Here is a 22541-nt window from a genome sequence, read left to right as displayed (position 1 = left end):
CTGACAGAGTTTGCATTTTTATATCATATTTATTTTTTTAAATGTATAATTTTTCACCCACCAAGATCACTCTAACCACTATTGGCTACGGTGATAAGACTCCTCGTACCTGGCAGGGGCGGCTACTTGCTGCCGGCTTTGCTCTTCTAGGAGTCTCTTTCTTCGCCCTGCCTGCTGTAAGTCTCCTATGCACTCTCTATATATAAACAGAAATATTTGCTTACAACGAGGTCAATGGCTTTTTCTCAGCCGCGGTCAGAGATTGATTTGACCTCTCTGACCCCTTTAGGGTATTCTGGGGTCAGGCTTTGCCTTGAAGGTCCAAGAGCAGCACCGTCAGAAGCACTTTGAGAAGAGGAGGATGCCTGCAGCCAACCTGATACAGGTGAAGGCCACAGTGAGAGTCGTTATAGAAAAAGGTTGTTCAATGAATTCAAAGTAGGAGTAGGAGAGTCAGTAACGGTGTTAGATTAACTTGTGTCTCCGTGTTTGTTTACATTTCTTCAGGCTGCATGGCGCCTTTACTCAACAGATGCCAAACACTCCTATCTTACAGCTACATGGTACTTCTATGACAGCATGTTGCCTTCGTTCAGGTAGGAGCTCCCATTACAACAGCTCCCATTGAGTGGATTTGAACATCAGACAGCTGTGTTTGTCTTTGTTTGAAGTGTTGTGACAAAGGTAGACAGAGAAATCAGCACTGCATCTCGAAACATTGAATTACGACAATACTACAGTAGTCCCTGCTCATACATTCATTCTATTATGAAACAAATAAAGCACATCATACATACTACCTCTTGTCCATCACAACATCTTTTTTTATGTCTGTTCAGAGGTGGTTTAAAGGTGGAGTCAGCCATTCTGGAGATTGTTTGTTGACAAAATAATTTTTTGTGCTAAAAAAAATCTGGTGTAGATACACAGCCTAGGCTTTGTTAACTGGTATGTAAACAAAGAGTATGTTAACAAGGGGCCCCACCATAGCTAGCAACATGCGTGTTTACAGAGCCTAGGCTGTGTTTTAACACTGGATTTATTTTCAGTGCAAACACAGTGCGGACCGGTAGCGGATTGTGAGTAGATATTCACTGATTTTGACAAAAAATTATTTGACAACAAGCTTTCTCCAGAATCGCTGACCCATGCATTAAGTAACAGATTTTCGTGTTTCCTCTAATTTTTTAAAATATTACTTTAAATGTAATTTGGCCACCACTATTCAATTACATCTTCATACTCTTAGTCTACGCAGTGGTTTCTTATATTTTGCATTCATGTATTAATTTGACTAATTTTTGTTTGCTTAAAAGGAGGGGAACATGAGAAACACAAATAGAAACTACAGTATGAGTAACAAACATGATAAAAAGTCAAACTTTGACTTTCTAATATATGTTCACGTGACATTGTCTCTCAAGTATCCCTCTTCTTTTGAGTGTTTGGACCATTGATTTGGCCTTTTTGTGAGTTCTTCATGTTTTATTGTTTTTTCTTCATTTGTCATTGTTTTTTTTGTTTGTTTTGTTTTATGTTTATTTGTGCACGTGGGGGTGTCAGAGAACTGACGCTACTGTTCAGTCACCTCCAGCGACAGCGTAACACCAAGAAGGCTCCCCCCAACTCCTACCACACGCTGCTGTCTGGGCTGCGGCCCTACAGCGCCCCCTACTTGTCGGGGGACAGGTACGCACCCCGCCACCTCTCGCAGCCTCACAGTACATCCTGACAGGTGGCTGAAAGTCTACCTACACTCATATACTGACACACATACACTCAGAACACCATCAAAGCAGTAACAACAGGAACTCATAGAGCAACGCATTCAACAGGATGTACAAAGAAACTCTAGGCTAAAGGAGCTTTCTGCATGGATGTGTTTAGTATCTAACCATGTGTTTCACTAATGCTGACCTGAGACCACTGTGTGAGACCCCCTCCCCCCCTGCTTCTCTGCATCTTTGTCTTCTCAGCTCATGCTTCTGTCATCTCCACTGCCTCCTGCCCGTTCACTCACTGGTTGCGTCTTCCTGTCTTCCTCTTTCTTTCCCTTTTCTTTCCATTGTATCTTTTTCACGCCATCCATCCTCCATCCTTCATCTGTTCTCAGGAAGGCAGAAGTTCCATGCAGGTTTGTTCTTCAAGTCAAGAGTTGCGTTTGATGATGAAAGGGTTTTTTGTAGTGAGAGCACATTTGTCGCATTAGATTTATAATTTATTTAGCATAAACATCAGACAAAAGCCAGGGTAATAATAATAAAGGGACTAATGGACTTACTGTATGCATGCATCAGATGAGAGAAGTGTTGCGGGTAGAAAATGTCTTCGATTTGAGGAGTCTGCTGTCGCACCATGATGTTTTAATGGGCTGTCTTGATGAATATACTCAGGTGAATCATCGCCTCCTTCCTTTGCATGATCCACCTCCTGACTTCTCACTGTGTGTGTATGTGTTTCCATAGTCCAAAACTGCCTCTCAGAAGTATATTTTCAAATTGTAGGTAAGGTGCCACACTGTTAGCCCTTGCTGTAAACGCTACAGTTAATTACCAGAAAATGCCCAGTAAAATACTTTTAAAACATTTTACAGTATGAAACTGTAACATGCAATGCACCATGGGAAATGTATAATAAACTACAGTTATTTACTGTATAATTTAAAAATGTGGTAGGATACTGTTTTCCTGCAATGCACCATGGGAAATTTCTAATAAACTACAGTTATTTACTGTATAATTAAAAAATGTGGTAGGATACTGTTTTCCTGTAATGCATTATGGGTACACACATACAGTACAGTAATTTACAACACTATTTACAGTAAGCAACCAATGTATGCATGTTCTAGAACTTTCTTCTACAGATGCTGCATTCATAAAAAACGGTCAATTGGAATTGTATTACTTCCCAGTAAAGCAAAAACATTATCTATTATTATATTAGCTGTAGTGTTCTTTTGTAACACACATTCAAACCAGCGTGGTGATGTTAAGAATTTAAAAAAAAGAAGAACAAGAAGGTGTTTGGCTTTAAAACAGCCTTTTGGGCTTCCTTTTGTAGCCTACATAACCCACATTGAGATCAATTTGGATAAGTGCTGATTTAAAATGAAAATTAAGTTATCAGTGGTAAAATAGGCTCTTTGGCACTGACATTGTAGCCTACTGGCGGACATTCATTACAAACCATTACAAACACTTGATGTCTCTGTAATGGAAAGAAAGTCTCACATTCCCTGTGTCCCTGAACGCAGCATAACCGTTGCGCAAAATAACTAGATGGAGAAGGAGACGAAGAACTTGATCCTCAAAAGCCTCTCAAATGTCTCCAGTGAGATGGCTGGAAGCATACAACAAAACCCACAGTAAGTTTTGAATATTTTATCGGCTGACGAGATTATTCGTATAATTAACGCTCTGTTAATTAACGCTCGGCGCAATGCGCAAATAGGGATTTCAGTGATTGTTTTCCATTGCTAAAGTCATATGTTGCGCTAGCATTAGCAAGGTAACAGTTGGTGTTAGCCAGGTTAACATTGTACTGCTGTTTAAAATGGTTTGTCGATGATACATTGTGTTAACCATTTTAACTCACATGTTAACCGCATGCAGTGTTGGAGTTGGGTGCAAACATAGTTAGTAGGCTTTTTAAACTATTATTTCACTGGGGAATTTGAATGAGAAGTAGCATAGCAGGGTTGCTCTCTTTCTATATAGCCTAGCTAACTTTAAATTTGGGAGGGAAAAAGCTAACTTGTACACTCTTATTTCACACTACATTTGTTAAGCTTGTTTGGGTGATTTATGTGACACACTATGTTGAACTTATTGATGAAGCCATTCATTTGATTTCACATTCTTTTTTTCTTCCTTTTTTTGCAGACAATGCCAACCAAACCACTGTTAATGTCAAGAAGAGACTCATTATACTTGGTAAGATAAAAATAGTTGTTGTGTTAGGTTTGTTAGTTAGGTAACCAGTATCGTATGGCATCGTGCAAAGCTATGCAACGTAGCAAAGTCACACTGTGTGTTTTTATTAAGGTTAAGCAAGTTTTTAAATTAAAATGTAATGTACCTATTTTCCATTTTTCCTCAAAAAACAAGAATATATGTGCCCTTCTCTGGGGAATAGGGACCTTTAGAAATGTGCCCCCTGCTAGTCAGCCAAGCATTGTACTTAGCTGAATAGTACTCCAAAACGCCCCATTTACATATTGTGACTTCCACATACCCTACATTAGGAAAATAATTTTAAATTATTAGATCATTTTTGAGATTATTATTTCATAGTGGGGTAAATGTGCCAGTCATCATGTACATGAGTGTGTTTTGGGGTTCTAGGAATGTTAAAATGATGGCTTTTGACGGAGGTAGGCTGTGTATACTAGAGACTACCTTTTATTGTGCTAAGCTTTCTGGATGTGTGTTCCTAGATTTCTGCTGAACAGAAATATAAGGGCATCTCTCTTCTCGTCCCACTATTGAAAGGATGTCAAATAGGCGATATTTTCCAAAATATGGCATCTTCCTTAAGATTTTGTATTCCTGTACATAGTAGAGCTGGACTGGCGTTCTACCTTGGTTTACAAGTAAAGGGTACACTTTGGTTTTTACTTCAATTTTTTATGAGTTTAAGTACAACATCTCAGGCCTTTTCTATACATTCAAAGGGATTATTTCTCTCATTCTGTTACCAAATTATATTGAAAATATGCCACCCTAAAATGATCTTATGCAAAGATAGCAAATCCATGTAGCATGCTGACCACAGGTATGTACACCAGAGAGAGCGCTCCGTCTCGAGAGAAATAAGCCTTTTGTGTTAACAGAAAGTTTTTATTAATTTGTGTTTTATCTTAACTCTTAATGGGAGCAAAGACAAATACAAAGGGTTGCATTTACATTTTTGTTGAATACATTTATTATAATTTGTGTTTGTTTGTTTATTTCAGGTGAAAAGCTCCTGTCCGCTGACCAGTGGATGGTCAGCATCAAGGGAAAGGTGGCATATCAAATCAGTCAGCAACACAACTTTGCTGCTGCCTTGGCTTCCTATGTCGATTGCTTCTATCTCTACAGCAAGGGGGTCGGCCTGCACAACATAATTGATACAGAGGTGAGCACCGAAACCTTTTTATTAATACAGAAACTCCTGCCATACTATTTTGTCTAAGTGGCTCAAATGTATGAATTAGGGATGTTAAACGAGTCATTGTTTGCGTGTCGACGTGTCGGAGGCATGAATCGACAAATCGATCGATTTACTGTGCCATTTAAATAAAAAAAGGCAGTGTTCCTTTTTTTTGCGGCAGCATCACGTAGTTGTGGTGCTGATAAACTGTGCTTTCCTTTAAAAACACTGCTGCCGCCCGCTGTGTGTGTTCAGACTTCATCTGCATCAAAGCTTTTTGATAATAAAGAGAGGCTTTAATTTTAAAAACGCTGTCCATGCGTCGGAAGTGAATGTAACTTACTCGGCTGAAAACAGAAAGTGCAACATATAAAGCATAACCTTTTAATATTCGTCTACGACCGTGATGTTAATTTAACTTTATGCTGCATATGTTGCACTGCACTGTTGACACACACCGGACCTGCAGCGCGCTCGCGACCACACATGAACTCGCATGACGGACGTCTCCCATGTCCCCAAAACATCTAATAAAGTAAAACACCCGATTTATCGATTTCTATTTTTCGAGTCGTCTTAAGCACGTGTCGAAAATCGAGCCGAGAATCGACACATTGTTCACATCCCTAGTATGAATACATTCTTTGTGAACTTGTTTGCTTGCATTTTTCCTTTGTGGAGTACCATGATGCATGTCATGTACTGTATCAGTTCAGAAAAAAGCAAAACCATGAAGTGGGTCAAGAAAATATTTAGATAACTAATTTATTGCTTTTGTGTGTTAAAAATGATTTCTCAGGATAAACCCAGTAGAGGGAACTAAGTGCGCCGCCAAAGTCGGAACCATCAGAAAGACGGCCGCCTGGTTAACAAAAAGCTGTATTCCCAAAACCCTTGGATGACGACTTTCCTCACCAATTGACTAAGTTTCAATGGAAGACCTCAAAGTAGGTAAGTACACACACACACACTGAATGGATGTAAATTGAAAATGTGAATGTACGCCTTTTTAGTTTATTTGATTTTGTTTACTGACATTCTCTTAATTTTACTCTCCCCTCCATGTGCATCAGAAAGACACCCCACGCTGGACAAATCCTTCTTCCATCAGCTACTTCCATTCTTCTTATTGAACCCCACCAAATGCAACTATCAGGGTTCGTACAGATGCTTGTGCTTGGATTTTCTCTGCAGTGTTGTAATTTAACTATTGTTTTTATTTTTTATTCTGTAAATTTAAAAAAAATTCAGAAGTCATGCCAAGGTTAATCAGTTGAGATTTTTTTTTCCGTTTAAACTTATCGGACAATGTCACTCTGACTGTTCATTCATGTTCTCCTTTGTAAATTACACCAAATCCCGAGTTTGTGTTTGTTATTGACTTGTAGATACAAAGAAATAGCATGCTAAATTGACGCTCAACACCGTTAGCAATTAGCTGACCAGCTATCTTAATATGAAGATGAATCTGGTAAAAAAGTATGAGGATATCTAAAAAGGAAAAAAAAAGTCCCATTCACCACGTAGTGTGATACTAGTGTAACCTGTTGTGGTCATTTTCAGGACTTTCGCCCCGGTAGAGATTTTGTCACACATCCCATGTTGTTCACTGGGGTCATATTAGTCTATAACAGTTGAGATATTCTACGCTAAATGAAGCGCATACAAATCTTACTATAGACTATAGACTATAGACTATAGATAACGTAAGCTCGGGGGTTACTTCATTGTAACGTGATGTTACACTCAGCTGGGTTAGCTCGATGCAGCTCCATTAAAAAAATGTATAACCTAATCCATTAATCACTGGTAACATTAGTTACAGAACCAAGATCCAAAATTTTAATTTTGTGAAGCTGTCAGAGTCGTTGCGGTGTGCTGCCAAAAAGTTATTTCAGTCCACGGTCCCAGCATGTTAACGCTATGTCGGCACATTTGTACTGATGCTTTATTGGACCAGAGCCCTCTAATGGCGCTTTTCCACCGCAAATGTAGCTCGACTCGACTCAACTCGACTCAGTTTAACTTGGTTTGGTAGCAGCACGGGTCGTTTTCCACCGAAAATAGTACCTCCTGAACGTGGGCGGGGTCGTCGTAAGGGGCTGAAAGCCAACTCCGGAGTCAAGTAGCAAAGCAGAAATTACGAGCAGTTGTTGCACTATTAACTGAACCAACCGCCAAAAACACGGATGAAAAATGTTTAAGAAAATACTCCCCTTGTATCTGTTTGCTAAAAGAAGTAGAAGAATATTGCTACGGGCCATTAAAAGGGAGGGTTTGTGTCCTGATGTGTGACTGCCACACAGTCAGCTGTAGGGATGCGTCACGTACATCCCTATGCACGTAAACACGGGCATGATAAAGTTGACTGTTAAGTGCTTGTTTCAGGATACGTGTTTTCAAATGCAAGCCGTGTCTCAGCCTGAATATTTTATTGAGGTAATCAGTGCAGTCCGAGGCTTGTAATGTAATCGCTCGCTATCATGTCTGTCCCAGCTGGCTGCTATAGGCTATTTATTAGCCTAGCTGCGATGTCTCCTCTCGTATGTTCAAAGTAACTTCCCCAAAACAGCCAACACAACTGTGAGCTTAGCGAATATATGGAGAGAAAAAAATTGGGTCTGTGATGCAAATCAAATGAAAGAGAGCCAAAGAAGGCTGCACGCGGCGAGACAAAATACACATAAAAGTCCCTAAGAGTTGTTGAGAATCATGGGGAATAATCAACAGAATGAAGCCGACAGACGGTAGTCTCTGGCCAATCAGCGGCCGGCCGTCTGCCGACGTCACCTTTTAGCTCGACTCAGCTCGCTTGGTCCCTAGAGCGAGGTGATACTAAAAAAGCAGCCGCTAGCAGGTACCAGGTACCATGAAATTGCGGTGGAAACGCCAAAAATGCGAGTTGAGTCGAGTCGAGTTGAGCTGATACCATGCGGTGGAAAAGCGCCATTAGTCCCGTTTACGTTCTGAAATCATGGACGTATATTGGCTTAAATACCTTTTTTATTTGACTGTAAGACCTTTTTGGGAGGATCACTTTTTGGCAACACACCAAGATACACAAACTGTAATCTGGCAACCTAGCAATATTGAAAGTGTCTGGTCATACACAAGCTCAAGAATGTATTTAAATATATAATATCTAGGCATACATTTATACATATTTTTAAAATTCAGCCCGGGAAAAAAAGGAGTGCAAAGGCTGTATTTGCCCTTTGTTATTCTTTAATTTTTCTTACATGTGTGTGTGTGTGTGTGAGTGAAATATGTTTCTAATTAGTAACCATTTCCTACATCTAGACCTATTGATTATCGCTATGACATTTTCGACAGAAGCACTGCAGCGCTGATATAGTGACAACATTTGTCCCTCTCATGTGATATTGCTTAAGTTTTTTTTTTTTCTTTTTTTTTTTTTTTTTTAACCTTTATTTATACAGGTATATCCCATTGAGACCGAATACTCTTTTGCAAGGGAGACCTGAAAAGTATAGTCATGTTGTTATTAACCTGATAAATGGTCATTTTGGGCATATGAACTAAACTGATAAAGGTCTCCTTAGGGCCATACTCTCCAATTTGGTGATTGTCCATATACATTATATTATGAACACCCTCCCATTTTACAGATAAGGCAATGTTGTAACGTGACTAAATGTCGAACATTTCAAGGGGTATGAATACTCACACGTACATTTATTTTATTGGGATTTTATATGATACACCAACACAAAGTGGCGCATAATTGTGAAGTGGAATGAAAATGAAACGTGGTTTTAAAAAAAAATTATAAATAAAAAACTGAAAAACGTGGCGTGCAAAAGTATTCAGCCCCCTGAGTCAATGCTTTGTAGAACCACCTATTGCTGCAAATACAGCTGCAAATCTATTTGGGTATGTCTTTACCAGCTTTGCCCTTCTACAGACTGACATGTTTGCCCATTCTTCTTTAAAAAATAGCTTGAGCTTCAGATTTAGCATCAGATTGGATGGAGAGCGTCTGTGAACAGCAATTTTCAAGTCTTTCCAGAGATTCTCAATTGTATTGAGGTCTGGACTTTGACTGGACCATTCTAACACATATGCTTTGATTTAAACCATTCCATAGTAGATCTGGCTGTATTTTTAGGCTTGCTGTCCCACTGGAAGGTGAACCTCCACCCCAGTCTCAAGTCTTTTGCAGACTCTAACAGGTTTTCTGTCCTGTATTTGGCTCCATCCATCTTCCCATCAACTCTAACCAGCTTCCTTGTCCATGCTGAAGAACAGGACCCCCAAAGCATGATGCTGCCACCACCATGTATCACGGTGAGGATGGTGTGTATAGGGTGATGTGCAGTGTTAGTTTCCGCCACACATTGCATTTTGCATTCAGGCCAAAAACTTCAAGTTTGGTCTCATCTGAATATGCTGTGTCCCCCGCATGGCTTGTGGCAAGTGTTGGAGGAAGGTGCTCTGGTCAGATGAGACTAAAAAGGAAATGTTTGGCCTTAACGCAAAGTGCAATGTGTGGTGGAAAACTAACACTGCACATCACCCTATACACACCATCCCCACTGTGAAACAGGGTGGGGGCAGCATCATACGTTGGGGATTATTTTCTTCAGCAGGGACAGGGAAGCTGGTCAGAGTTGATGGGAAGCTGGATGGAGCCAAATACAGGGCAGAAAAACCTGTTAGAGTCTGCAAAAGACTTGAGACTGGGTGGAGGTTCACCTTCCAGAAGGTTAAATACCCTAAACATACAGCCAGATCTACTATGGAATGGTTCAAATCAAAGCATAGTCATGTGTTAGAATGGCCCAGTCAAAGTCCAGACCTCAATACAATTGAGAATATCTCGAAAGACTTGAAAATTGCTGTTGACAGATGCTCTCCATCCAATCTGATGCTGAATCTGAAGCTTGAGCTATTTTGCCAAAAAAATGGGCAAAAATATCAGTCTCTAGATGGGCAAAGCTGGCAGAGACATACCCCAATAGACTTGCAGCTGTTATTGCAGCGATAGGTGGTTCTACAACGTATTGACTCAGGGGGGCTGAATACTTATGTACGCCACGCTTTTCAGTTTTTTATTTCTAAAAAATAAATAAAACCATATTTTATTTGCATTCCACTTCACAATGATGCACCACTGTGTGTTGGTCTATCACATGAAATCCCAGTAAAATAAATGTACGTGTGTGGTTTTAATGTGATAAAATGTGAAAAATTCCAAGGGGTATGAATACTTTTGCAAGCCACTGTATATACTGTATATATTTAAAGCGTTGGCTTCCTTGAAAAAGTTGACATTTTATCTTGAAAGTGCTGGAAAAGTTATTGCATTTTACTCTTAAAAAGCTGTCCGAACCCTGAACTATTTTCCTGGTATTGGTGGTAATTTTAAATCTATCTTGTCCAATCTTCTTAAGATGTGTGAGTATTTGTATTGTGACTTGGTGAATTAATTAATAAAAGAAAATGTATTTACTGCATATCATTGTAGATGTTTTTTCTTCTTCTACAGTTTTCTACAAGCCACTGCACTACAGTTTTGCACAACAATCATTTCAGTAACCTTTTCCTATTGTTAAACAGTAAGGGCACTGTTAAGACTTTGTTATATGGTAAGATACTAGCAGCACGGTTGCCTGCAAAATACTGTAAAGGTTAATTGACAGAATGTTACTGTAAAATGAATGTACACTACTGTAAATTATTTACAGTAAATAACTAGAGCTTTACAATAAGATACTGGCAGCACAGTTGCCAGCATATTACTGTAATATGTTTTTACAATAAGATACTGGCAGCACGGTTGCCAGCTTATTACTGTAATATGTTTTTACAATAAGATACTGGCAGCATGGTTGCCAGCTTATTACTGTAATATGTTTCTACAGTAATAAGCTGGCAGCACGGTTGCCAGCTTATTACTGTAATATGTTTCTACAGTAATAAGCTGGCAGCACGGTTGCCAGCTTATTACTGTAATATGTTTTTACAGTAATAAGCTGGCAGCACGGTTGCCAGGTTAATACTGTAATATGTTTCTACAGTAATAAGCTGGCAGCACGGTTGCCAGCTTAATACTGTAATATGTTTTACAGTATTAAGCTGGCAACCGTGCTGCCAGCTTATTACTGTAAAATAGCAAGGAAAAGTCTAACAGTGCAAGATTGGGAAAATAAAGGGATTTTTGGACTATTGAGATGTCACACCTCACGCCCCTCCACTTCACCCACTTTTTCCTGGTTTTTCCTTTGCTCATTTGATACACACTGGGTGTAAACATGTGCAGAGTTAGTGTCCCAGGAACCTCTCTACCTCCTTCACCCCCTCCCATCCTTTAGTCTATTCCTTCTCCTCTCCTCTCCTCTCCTCTCCTCTCCTCTCCTCTCCTCTCCTCTCCTCTCCTCTCCTCTCCTCTCCTCTCCTCACCCTCTGTCCCTCTCTGCCTTGTGTGTCTCCTCAGTCAACTGATTTCTAAAAAACGGGGTCTCTTCCGGATTCACGCTGGCCGCAAGCAGAGGTATCCACGGCAACAAGCCTGTTGCACGGGGCACGATAAAAAGTCAACCCAATCAATAACAACAGTCCCGTTCCTCCTTTAACACGCACAATCCCCGCTCTTTTTGCCTAAATCGCTCAAAAAGTTGTGGACTGGACAAACTAAAATAATTAGCTGCATTTAAAATACCTGTAAAAGCAGATACCTTGATATTTGTCTTATTTCCAACCATATCCTGCAGTTGCCTATTGACGATTTTGAACAGGCACTATACTCCGATCCACAAATGCTTGAGCGAGTCCTTCACTGGGAAGAAATGCCAAGCGCATCTTTCCTGAAAGGATGTTTCTCTGATGTGCTTGAGAAACTACAGCTGATTTTCTGCTTGAGTTTGGCTTGAAAGTCATGAGAAACCATGAATCGAAAACACAACATAAATCCATTTTGGTTTACGAACATGGGACAAAAACACATGGTTCTTTTAAGCTTAACATTAAATGTGTGGGGATAAAATATCCACTCAACAACTTTTCCCATTTTGGAACTGACGTCAAAAGAATTGCCCCTCTCTTGACTCGCTTGATGCTTTCAATTCAAATGGTTCGGCTCGTTCCTAGTTTTGTCTTGGAAAGAAGGTTTAAATGATTCAGCATGCTTTCCTCTTTCAGATTAGTCAAGTGACCTTTCTACAAAATCAGTGTGTGTGTGTGCGCTGTATTTTTAAAAGGTTTTTCACAGGCTGAATTGTGTCTGTTTGCATGCAATATTCCTTCAATGTTTTGAGAATATTCAGTGAACTTTATGATCCTGAATGCTTCCAAATCATTTACTCGCTCTCCCCAACAGCATGCAAACGGGCCTTTTCACTCTATTCCCCCCCCCCCCCCCCCCCATTTTCTTCCGGTCTACCTGGAGCATTTCTGCTTGCTCGTACTGAAATGCTGTTTCCACTCACATCCCTCGACTATTTAAATTTTAATTTAAGTGGCCGGCTATAACACACGCACAACAAAGAGTATATCATCGTATAGATGTGGACGTGAACGTCAGGGCTGGGATTGCTCTGTGGTGCATGATGTTGGCATTGCTTTATGGATCCGTGACAGTGTGTAAGTGGCTACAGAGAAGGAGTGGTCTCTAGAGCATGCTACAACGGCAGAGTTAGGAGTCAATCAGTTTGGAGAGAAGGGCCGCCAAATAGCTTCCCTCCTGTAAATAGATGACCTCACATACCGGCCTACCTCAGGGTTTTGGTGAGTTGTATAGAGTACTTAATGGGACACCGTTTTGTGTGGCCGCTCTTTGAAGCTGATGCTGTATCTTGATCCTCATTCACTGTGTTGAAGGGATTAAGGAAGCGCGTCTTCATTCTGATGGTGGGTGAAACATTTTTCCACCGTCCCAGCGCTATACTGCATGTTTTGAATCAGGTTTCAGTTTGATTTTCGTGCTATAATAAGCACATTAAAAAAGCAAAATATTGTGGCAGAATCAGTTTTTTTTAGCAATATCGAGTTGTGCCTGTGGTCAATCTGCTTCCGTGATCAGTCAGCTAGTCTGTCCTTCGCTGAGACAAAATTTAAATGTCTGTTTGTGTCCCTGTTCTGTCTGTGTGCGTTGATGGTTGTCATAACAGTCTAGAGAATTTACTATTACTAACAAACTCTCTTCTAACAAGCTCAGGCTGCTCTTCTGCTGCTTCCCTAAAACTCCCAGGATAACACAGAATAGCTTTCCATTATTAAGGTCAAAGGGCATGGACATGATCATTTTGAAAAAAAAAAACCCACCAGTGTCTGTCATGATAATGGAAATAAATGCTTTGCCTTCCTTCACCCATTTGACTATTTACTGTAACCTTCACTACCAGCAGTAAAATGGGCTTCCGGGATCGGATCAGGATGAACAATTCCCGATCCTCCCAAACCATGCGTAACAAGGCGTCCCCACTGCCCCCGGGCTCCAGTGTGCGCCGCTCTCCCAGCCAGGAGAACATCCCCGATGCCACCAGCCCCGGCAAGGTCCAGAAGAGCTGGAGCTTTAACGACCGCACACGCTTCCGCACCTCCCTTCGCCTCAAACCACGTCCACCCGCCGATGGTGGGCTTCACACACATACATAGACACACATATGTATCCAAACACTTGACATTCACACTCGTGAGGATCATTTCTGAATCATAACATCTCTCCCTCTGTATTGTCTCAGTGGAAGGGGTCGGCGAGGAGAGTGTTGAAGACAAACCATATTGTGATGTAGCCATGGAGGAGGTTATCCCAGCAGTGAAGACGCTGATACGGGCCGTCAGGTGAGTCCTGCTTTTAACAGTATGTATCCTGTAATGCTCCCAATAAGTAAAAAGCAATGGAGAAATTATTATTTGTTCATATATATAAAATAAATCAGATTTATTCTGTAATCAGGTCTATTACAACCATTCTGACTTTTTGGGCCAGTAAAAGCTTGTGTTTCCAGGTGTAGCGTATACGCTCCTTAATGTGTGTTCTGGGGCTGCTGTGCTGGCGGTCATTGATAGAATAAGGTCACTTTGGTCAGGTGAACAACATATGCTGGTGTATGCAAACCATATGTTCTCCTCTCATGATATTTAAAGCCTGCATCAATGGGCGGACATGATTCAGGTGCTGGGGTGTGCAGATTCAGCTGACTTGAGTAGAAATGTTCACTTAGTGGAGGTAACTGAGCCCTCCTGCAGGCAGAGTTAGTTCCCCTCGTGTGACCTCGACGCACCGCTCATTCAGGCCGGTCATGTGTAAGACTTTACAGATGTACTTTACGACTGAACTGAGACAAATGATATTGTTCCATTTAGAGTGTTGGTTGCTAATACTGATATTGATTGCTGTGGTTCTGGCATCTCTTCCTGTAATTAAATCAACTATAAGCTTTTATGTAACGTTACTGTAATGTGTCAGTGGTGGATGTCCTAACACAATATGTGCTAATGTTACGGGTGTGACACTTTGAATGAATGCGCACAGCCTTTCCCAGCTAACAGCCGTGAAGAAAAGTTAACACGCTGCACATAGTTGCACTCAAGATCCATGGACAATGTGTAAGAAATGCTCTGTTGGCAAAACTATACAATGATTATAATTGGTAATTAATCATGATGTGTAGAAAAATAAATAAAAAAACACAAACCATTGTTTTGTCAAAGAGAAGATATCCCCAGGGGTTACCCACAATATCTTGAATGAAAGATACATCTGTGCGAAAAACAAACAAACAAACATGCGCACACACACACACACACACACACACACACACACACACATACACACATACACACACACACACACACACACACACACACACACACAAACCAGTAGTAAGATTTTTGACTGAGGGTGGCATAAAAAATTACAACTCCTAGCACACATCTGGTCTCCAGAGAGGTTTGATTGATGAGAGTACAACTCTATTTTATTTCTGATGGCGTGTTCCTTTCACAGCATTTCTCCTGGTTGTAGCCTGCTGCGTAGTTCCATGTGTACTTTGTGAAGCTCTTGAATGAACTGAATGGGAAATGTGTGTTGGGCTTCCTAGTGGCCTAGTTGTTAAGCTTGCATTAAGCTTGCATTTTTAATTACTTTTTTCTGTATTTCTTGGTTTGGTTTAAGTTGAATGTTTATCACTGCTTTCGTGTGGGTGTTCATTCTTATCAGTCTCCTATATGAGCTTTATGTGCTTGTTTTACTTTACGTTTTGAGTCCTAATTATAATGCTCTTGAAAGAATGTTTGCTTCCACTTAGCTGTTTCTTGATTGTAGATACCTGTCGGTATAGTGTCATAATCTTAACTAGGATTTTGAGTGATGCATCATGGTTATAGATGATTGCGATAATGTACTGTTACTAAAACAACCCCGCTGTCTGAACCTGGCGCTGTGTCAAAACTAAAGCTGAAGGTTTCTGCTGTGTTCATATACAGCACAGAGATATTTTCCGGTCTTGGGATGCAGCATGTTATTGTTTGATTTCGTTATGCCACTGATAGGGTATCAAATCACCTCGCTCTCTTTGCACTTGACTCAGCAAATAGCTCTGACCTCAGCGACTCTGTGCTGCAGACAACAGAAGAGAGGGAGTTCCTATAGATAGTGCAGGTGTGTCAACAGCAGGTGTTAAACACACACACACACACACACACACACACACACACACACACACACACACACACACACACACAAGACACAAAACACAGGCAACACCTTAGAGAGCTTCATGATGGATGTCTGTGAAACACAGAGTTTTGCAGGAGGCCTTAGTGCTGAGACTTCAATTTAAAGACACGCATGTGGTTTATCAGTGCCTGGCTGCTTCAAACAAATGCGTACAGTTCTGTTTTATATATGGAGTAAGAGGAGAAGAATAGGAATATGGGAAAGCAAGGCCTTATATCTTTCTGTGCTCTCTCCTCATTCTGTGCTCTCTCCTCATGCACACAATTTCAGCACGTTTGCAGTCTCCAATAAAGCTCCTAAATAGATAGATTGGAAATGCAATTATAAACATTTCATCTCTAGTAATGAGTTTTTGTTAGCCTGGCACCGCCCGCCTACATAAGCTTCTTATGCTCAATTGTCATTTCCCTTCAGTATCATTCTGGGTCTGCGGTATATTAGTGGGTTTTCTCCGCCAGATTCGCTGATCCGTCCAATCAGCGAACAGAGGGAGTGGCAGAGACCAATGACGTTGAGTTTCAGTTGTAGTCAGAAGCTGGCGCATGACATACGTCACGACCAAACATTTTGCGATTGGTTGGCAGGTCCAGAGTGGCACTGGGCAGATCCAATAGTTTTAAACTTCAACAGACACCTGCCTTCAAGTGAGTTTACGTTTGTCAATTGAGCGATTCCAGAACCTCTTTACAAATGAAATGAAGTATGATGGTCTGGTAGGAGGACCAGGCTAAGTTTTTGTAGCATTTCAGCTGCAACATTTTAAAACTCATATAATATTAACGCAGCAAGAATAACTAAATAAGTACCGTAGCTTTTGCGTTTGATTTTTTCCCCCATGGGTAGTTACCTGGCGATGAATCCTACTTGTCCCTGCAGTGGCTCACCCTAGTTTGCCCACCCAGGAATCTGTGTCAGCATAACAGTCATTTTAAGTCCCAGATAAAAACTTGCCATTGGAGACTATCGGGGATCCACGTTTGCTGAATTGCAAAAAAAATATATGGACTAGCTATGCAAGCATTTTGGGACACATCTCTGTGTTCTTATGTCTCAACTTTCTAACATTTGGAAGGTATATAATATCTCTCAGTGAGCTGTGCTAGCTGTACTGTACCACTGCCAGTCACTGATGCAATGTAGCTAAAAGTTTTCTGGGGGGGAGGGGGTATTATTAAAGCCAAATCATTGACATGGAAAGCGAGTCAGCGTTTTGAAGAAAACCCCTTGGAGGATCTAAATCAAAAGTCCCCCCCACACCTTATCCCATTTCTCCAACCTTTTCTTCTACCCACACCTGAGACTCACCCTGGCAACAAAAAATCTGCATCTACCTGCAAAATAAGAAAAGACTGCTTGCAAAAATACCCCAAACACAAGCGTCATCAAGAAAACAGAGTGCTGCGTGCGCTGACGGCTGCTACGCCAACAGCTGTTGGTCACAACTCCTCCTCCTCCTCCTTCCTTCCCGCTCCTCTACTCTTTTCTTCTTTGTTGCTGCACTGGTCACTACACAAAACTGTGCAGCGTAAGTGGATGCTGTAAATGCAAGCACTGCAGACCTCAACAAAGGTCATAGTGGTTATTTCAGAAACTGACCCCTCTCTCTAAGTTCAGAACTCAATTGCAAATGCTTAGCACACATGTTAGTAGTTGTGCGAGTGTGCAAATGACCATTAGTGTGTAGGTGTATGCATTCTTTTTGTTGTTTTGCATGTGTATGGTTGTGTAGACAGAGATGTATGTGTGCGCGTGTGAGATTTTTTTCCCAGAACAGCTGACTGTTTTTGATCTTCCGCTTCCCAGACCTTTGAGGGGAATTCTTTTATTCCTCCTGTGAATGCGGGCGGCAGCATTAAATTGGACTTAGAAGTCTGGTTGTGTAAGATAGGATTACATCGTAAAAATAGCGGGGAAAAAACCCTCCTTCCTTTCCCTGCCACTCTCTCCTCCATCTCCACCGGCTTGACTTGTAGTGCAATCCATCACAGGGTGAGATACATTTTTTTTCCCACTTTGGCTACATTCGGTTTTTCCGTACCTTATGCAGAGCCAGCATCTCTGAGCTGCCTATCGCATAAGTGATAAGAGGGGAATTGAATGACCCGCCCAGCACAGAAACCCAGGCGCGAAAACACACACACACACACACACACACACACACACACACACACACACACACACACACACACACACACACATACTTAAACTTTCCTCCGCTCCCTCCCCATTATCTCTTGAACTTCCTCCACTGCCTCCAGCATGACGTCTGACCAGGCCTACTCTGTAAGAGGATGTTGTCAGTTACTTTATGTGTTAGCTGGGTGCAGCATAGTGCTGGGTCAACATTCCTCAGTGTGATTCCCCCACTGTGGGTGGCGATGATGAGCTGTGTGCACTAGGAATGGGAGCAACTGTGGTCCGCTACTGGCACCAACATGGCTGCCATACTTACAAAAGGGTGGGAACGGGAAATCTCAGCTAGAGGTGTTTGTGTGTGTGTGTTCTCCCTTACTATTTGCAGGTTTGTACTAATTGCTGAAGCAGCAAGTACTGATAAGCAAACGTCTCTGGGAGATGTTGTCATCATCACATTACATCCACATGGTTTGGTCAGGGGGCGACTCTGCTCTCTTTATGGGGCTGTTTGCGAATGATAAGGTCACTCTGACTGTAATTAATCTTGTTATTCTCCGGGTCTCCCGCATGGTTTGATAGATGTCCCTGCATTTTTCCAAAGGTTTACTGTGCCTCCATATATGTGGCCCATGCTGAGTGAGGCTCTTTATAGGTGATAACAGTGACTGTGGTGTGTTTGTGTAGGATCTTTAAGTTCCTCGTGGCCAAGAGGAAGTTTAAAGAGACGCTGCGACCATACGATGTGAAGGATGTCATAGAGCAGTACTCAGCCGGACACCTGGATATGCTGGGCCGTATCAAAAGCCTGCAGATGCGGTAGGTTTCTCCTTTTTCTCCTGGGTGTGTAGCTTCATATTTAGCGCAAAGACATGAGAGTGGATTCGATATTCGTTTCTAACCTTTAGAAAGGGAACACACCTATTTCCTAAAATGATTATTTTCCATTTTGACAATAGGATAAACTGTTTCTAAAACCCAAGGGCCTTTAAATGGAAGTCTTCATCACGTTCATTGTAATCTTCTGTTTCCGTGTTGAAGGGTGGACCAGATAATTGGGCGAGGAGCTGTACAGACCGACAAGAAGGCACGCTCTGAAAAGGGAGAGAAGACGCCGCCAGAACTGGACCCTCTGGACGAGCTAAGCATGATGGGACGTGTAGTCAAGGTGGAGAAACAGGTAAGAGAGTTGGAGCTTGATTCAGATAGTATCTGTTCCCTGCATAAACACGGAAATGTGTTGAAGAATCTCAATGAATTGCTTTCATTCACTCTGGTAGATTTAAAAAACTGCCATAAAAAGTACAGGAAGTGCAATAAACTGAGCGCAGGAAATTAAGTCATTTAGCAATAAGAGTTGAGGACCCTGTTCAACTCACTCAGTGGGGTTTCATCAGTATTTCATTTTCTGCATGCTCCCAGGGGGATCTGAGAACAAATACTAGGCTTTTATTCTGTTTTTGAACGCTAGCAAATGACAAGGTTATCCAATGTTGCTAGAGACACATTTTTAGCTCAGAACTAGGACAGACAACTGTATTCATTAGAAAGGAAGAAGTTTGAAACGTTCGAGTACTGTACGTGTGTGTTTGTGTGTTTGTGTGTGTGTATTTGTTCAGGTGCAGTCCATAGAGGACAAGCTGGACCTCTTGCTCAACTTCTACACCCAGTGTCTAAAGAAAGGCTCGTCCAACTTCACCCTGTCCTCGCTGCTGGACCCCGACCTGACATCCGACTACCACAGTCCCACGGACCAAAGAGACCTCTTCACCTCCGCCAACACGCTCAACATCTCCCAGTCCGAGAGCGGCACCCTGGAATGACAGTGAGCCGAGCAGTCTGACTGAGCAGGCTGTTCGAAAAAACCACAAGACACACAAACCCTTGTTAACAGTTTACGTCTTCCTGCGCTCTGACTCCTCACTTCATGAGCAGCCCAAAACCTTTACGTCCTTCTCTTCACTTCATTACACATCTGTCTGGGATCATTTCTACCCATCCATCTCAAACCTGCACCCTTCCCTTCTCCTATTTGTATTGTTTTTGTTTTCGTCCTGTAGTGAATCAATGTGTTTTTCCAGAGCTGATACAGACAGACAGAGGCCATTAGATGGCTCCACAAGACATGGAGCCTCAGCCAAAGTCGCTCACCACTACACACGCCTCTCACACACAGACAAGACAAGGATGGAGACGAAGAGAGGACACATGAACAACTATATGACTTGACTACTGAACCACTTTCACCCACACACTCCTCAAGCTATAGATCTATGCTGACTTTAAAGCTCCTACTGTAGATAACCAGAGTTAAAGCTTTGCATTTTTTTTCATCTTTGGGAAAATGTTGTCTTCCCCCCCCACTCCACAATCATCATTTCTTGTTTTGTTTAAAAAACAACAGACTGAGAGTTTGCTGACTCGAGTTGACACAGACAAGTGCCATGCCAGTCATTTGGTCAGTACCTTAGTTAAGATGACATTACAGCTATGAAAATGTTTGCCTTCACACCATCAGAGAAACGAATAACCAACGGAAGGAGCTGTGGACAAAGAAACAATCTGACCCCTCGGACAAGTACGGGCAGACTGGGCTGACTTTTGCCTCACAAAAAACCACAGTACACCGAATTCCCTCCCAAAACAGGGCAGTTTCAAAGGTTTGAAACCTGCTTTAATTGAACCAAACTTGTCACAAGAAAACAGAGCTGGAAGAATGTGTGAGAGTGTACTGTACATTGTTGTTTGTTTCCATCTCTATTCCTTCTCTCAAAAGTTCTGTCTCCAACAAGCCCACTTGCAAAAAAAAATATATATACGTATTATTCCAATTTGATTGGCATCCAAGTGAGGAATGTTCTTCCTTCTACTACTTTAGAATTTCATAGAGCCAAGATGTCGTTCCAAAATCCCTTCTTTGCAATATTTCAAAAAGGCTAACTTAGCTTTTAGCTGAGTATTTCAGTAACTTAACTTTGTGTTTTGAACAGTCCCTTTAGGCCTCTTTGACTTGCAGCCCCTCCTCTCCCCAAGACATGCATGCTCCTAGGACCAGTCCTGTAGACAAAACCTCACTGATCCTCAGTCAGAGTTTAGATGCTCCTTATCCGTCACAACCAGCCTCAGTTAAGGCAGTCAGTATTACTACACAACCTCTCTCATAGGCCTTTCACACCGCCGCAAAATCGGAGCTAGTTCTGGGCTTGTTCGGAGTTAGAGCCAGTGTTTTGGTTTCACACCGCCAGAGAGCCTGCTCCGGGCCGTAAAAACCGGGGGAACTCATACCCCAGGATTGAGCAGGGTTTGATAAGAACTGCTTGCGCGAACGGTTGGGGGAGGGATTATCCTGACCAACCAGAGCAACTCAAACCTCATGCCCGCCATATTTAAAAACACCGCTACTACGAGACGTAAACATAACATAATTACCGAACGTAGCGATCAAATTGACCGGCGAGAATACGCTGTATGGGTCCTGTTTGCTTAAGAAAGCAAAGCGAGAGCTAACAAGTGTAAAAATAAGACGTATTCGCCGCTGTTGTTGTGCTTAAAGCTAGCGGTAGCTTTAGCGTTAGCCACAAGAGCAGCGGCGTCGGGTGACGTACACACACGTTTACAGTGACGTCATGACGTTGCTCTCTTGCCGGCTCCATGGCTGTCTCCGGTCGATGTGAAACCAACCGGTTCATAACTGGGATAAGGCTGTAACCAGTTTTGAACTGACCCCAACACCAGCCTGGAACTGACTCTTGGTTCATTTTGGTGTGAAAGGCCTATTACAGGACCGTAGTTCTCCTCTTACACTCACCAGATGCTACAGTATGTGCTAAAAGACTTTTTGGCCAGTTTGTTGCAGTTTGAAAACAGTGAACAACCTTTAAGGCGCCCGGGTCAAACGCATGAATTCCAGGCCATTATCCTCATGAATGCACGTGTCTTAGGAAATGGTACCAGCCTTACCAGCTTGATTACAAAACAGACAGTGTGCAGGATAGGGCTCCAGTTGCCACCTTCATTGGGAGTCCACTTTTACTTCTCTGCTGTCTTTTCTGGTTCTTTTATTGGAGATATTTGATGCACAGTGAATACTCTGTGCTTGTGGACAAAACTGGAGAGTGCACACACGCACGCACACACACACACGCACGCACACACACACACACACACACACACACACACACACACACACACACACACACACACACACACACACACACACACACACACACACACACACACACACACACACACACACACTGACAAAAAGCAATTCCTTTACTTAAATATTTTGGCACTTGATAAATATAACACTTTATTGTTTGTGTTTTGATTTCTTTACTGTAATTATGTTCATGCACTCGATTTTTGTGTAACATATAATGGCAAATGTTTATGTTTTTTTTTTCAAAATGATTGTGGTTGTCCATGTGAATGTAGGATTTAAGTTAATGTATTTAATTCAGTTAGAAACGTTCTTTGAATAAATGTTGCATATCTTTCAAGCTGAATCGTGGACGACACAACTGTAAGGCCTCACAGCTGATCAGGTCCACACTCACAACTCCTTAAG

General features: G+C 41.7%; 1 protein-coding gene across 1 annotated transcript in view; it reads left to right on the top strand.

Moving 5' to 3' along the window:
- The window catches only part of kcnq4 (potassium voltage-gated channel subfamily Q member 4), a gene marked incomplete at both ends in the record, with an annotated part of 50022 nt that extends 30228 nt beyond the window's left edge, over positions 1 to 19794 (top strand). The window contains 11 exons of the mRNA XM_080044947.1: positions 66 to 176; positions 290 to 385; positions 508 to 596; positions 1564 to 1689; positions 2114 to 2134; positions 11594 to 11650; positions 13500 to 13729; positions 13839 to 13938; positions 18659 to 18790; positions 19013 to 19151; positions 19591 to 19794. Of these exons, the coding sequence (XP_079901073.1) occupies positions 66 to 176; positions 290 to 385; positions 508 to 596; positions 1564 to 1689; positions 2114 to 2134; positions 11594 to 11650; positions 13500 to 13729; positions 13839 to 13938; positions 18659 to 18790; positions 19013 to 19151; positions 19591 to 19794 (1305 nt within the window). The remainder of the gene's footprint in view (positions 1 to 65; positions 177 to 289; positions 386 to 507; positions 597 to 1563; positions 1690 to 2113; positions 2135 to 11593; positions 11651 to 13499; positions 13730 to 13838; positions 13939 to 18658; positions 18791 to 19012; positions 19152 to 19590) is intronic.
- Positions 19795 to 22541: the final 2747 nt, after the last annotated feature.

Source organism: Ammodytes marinus, assembly GCF_949987685.1.
Source record: "Ammodytes marinus genome assembly, chromosome: 17".
Taxonomy (NCBI): domain Eukaryota; kingdom Metazoa; phylum Chordata; class Actinopteri; order Uranoscopiformes; family Ammodytidae; genus Ammodytes; species Ammodytes marinus.
Note: the sequence above shows the minus strand (reverse complement) of the source record. Positions and strands in the feature narration are given on the sequence as shown.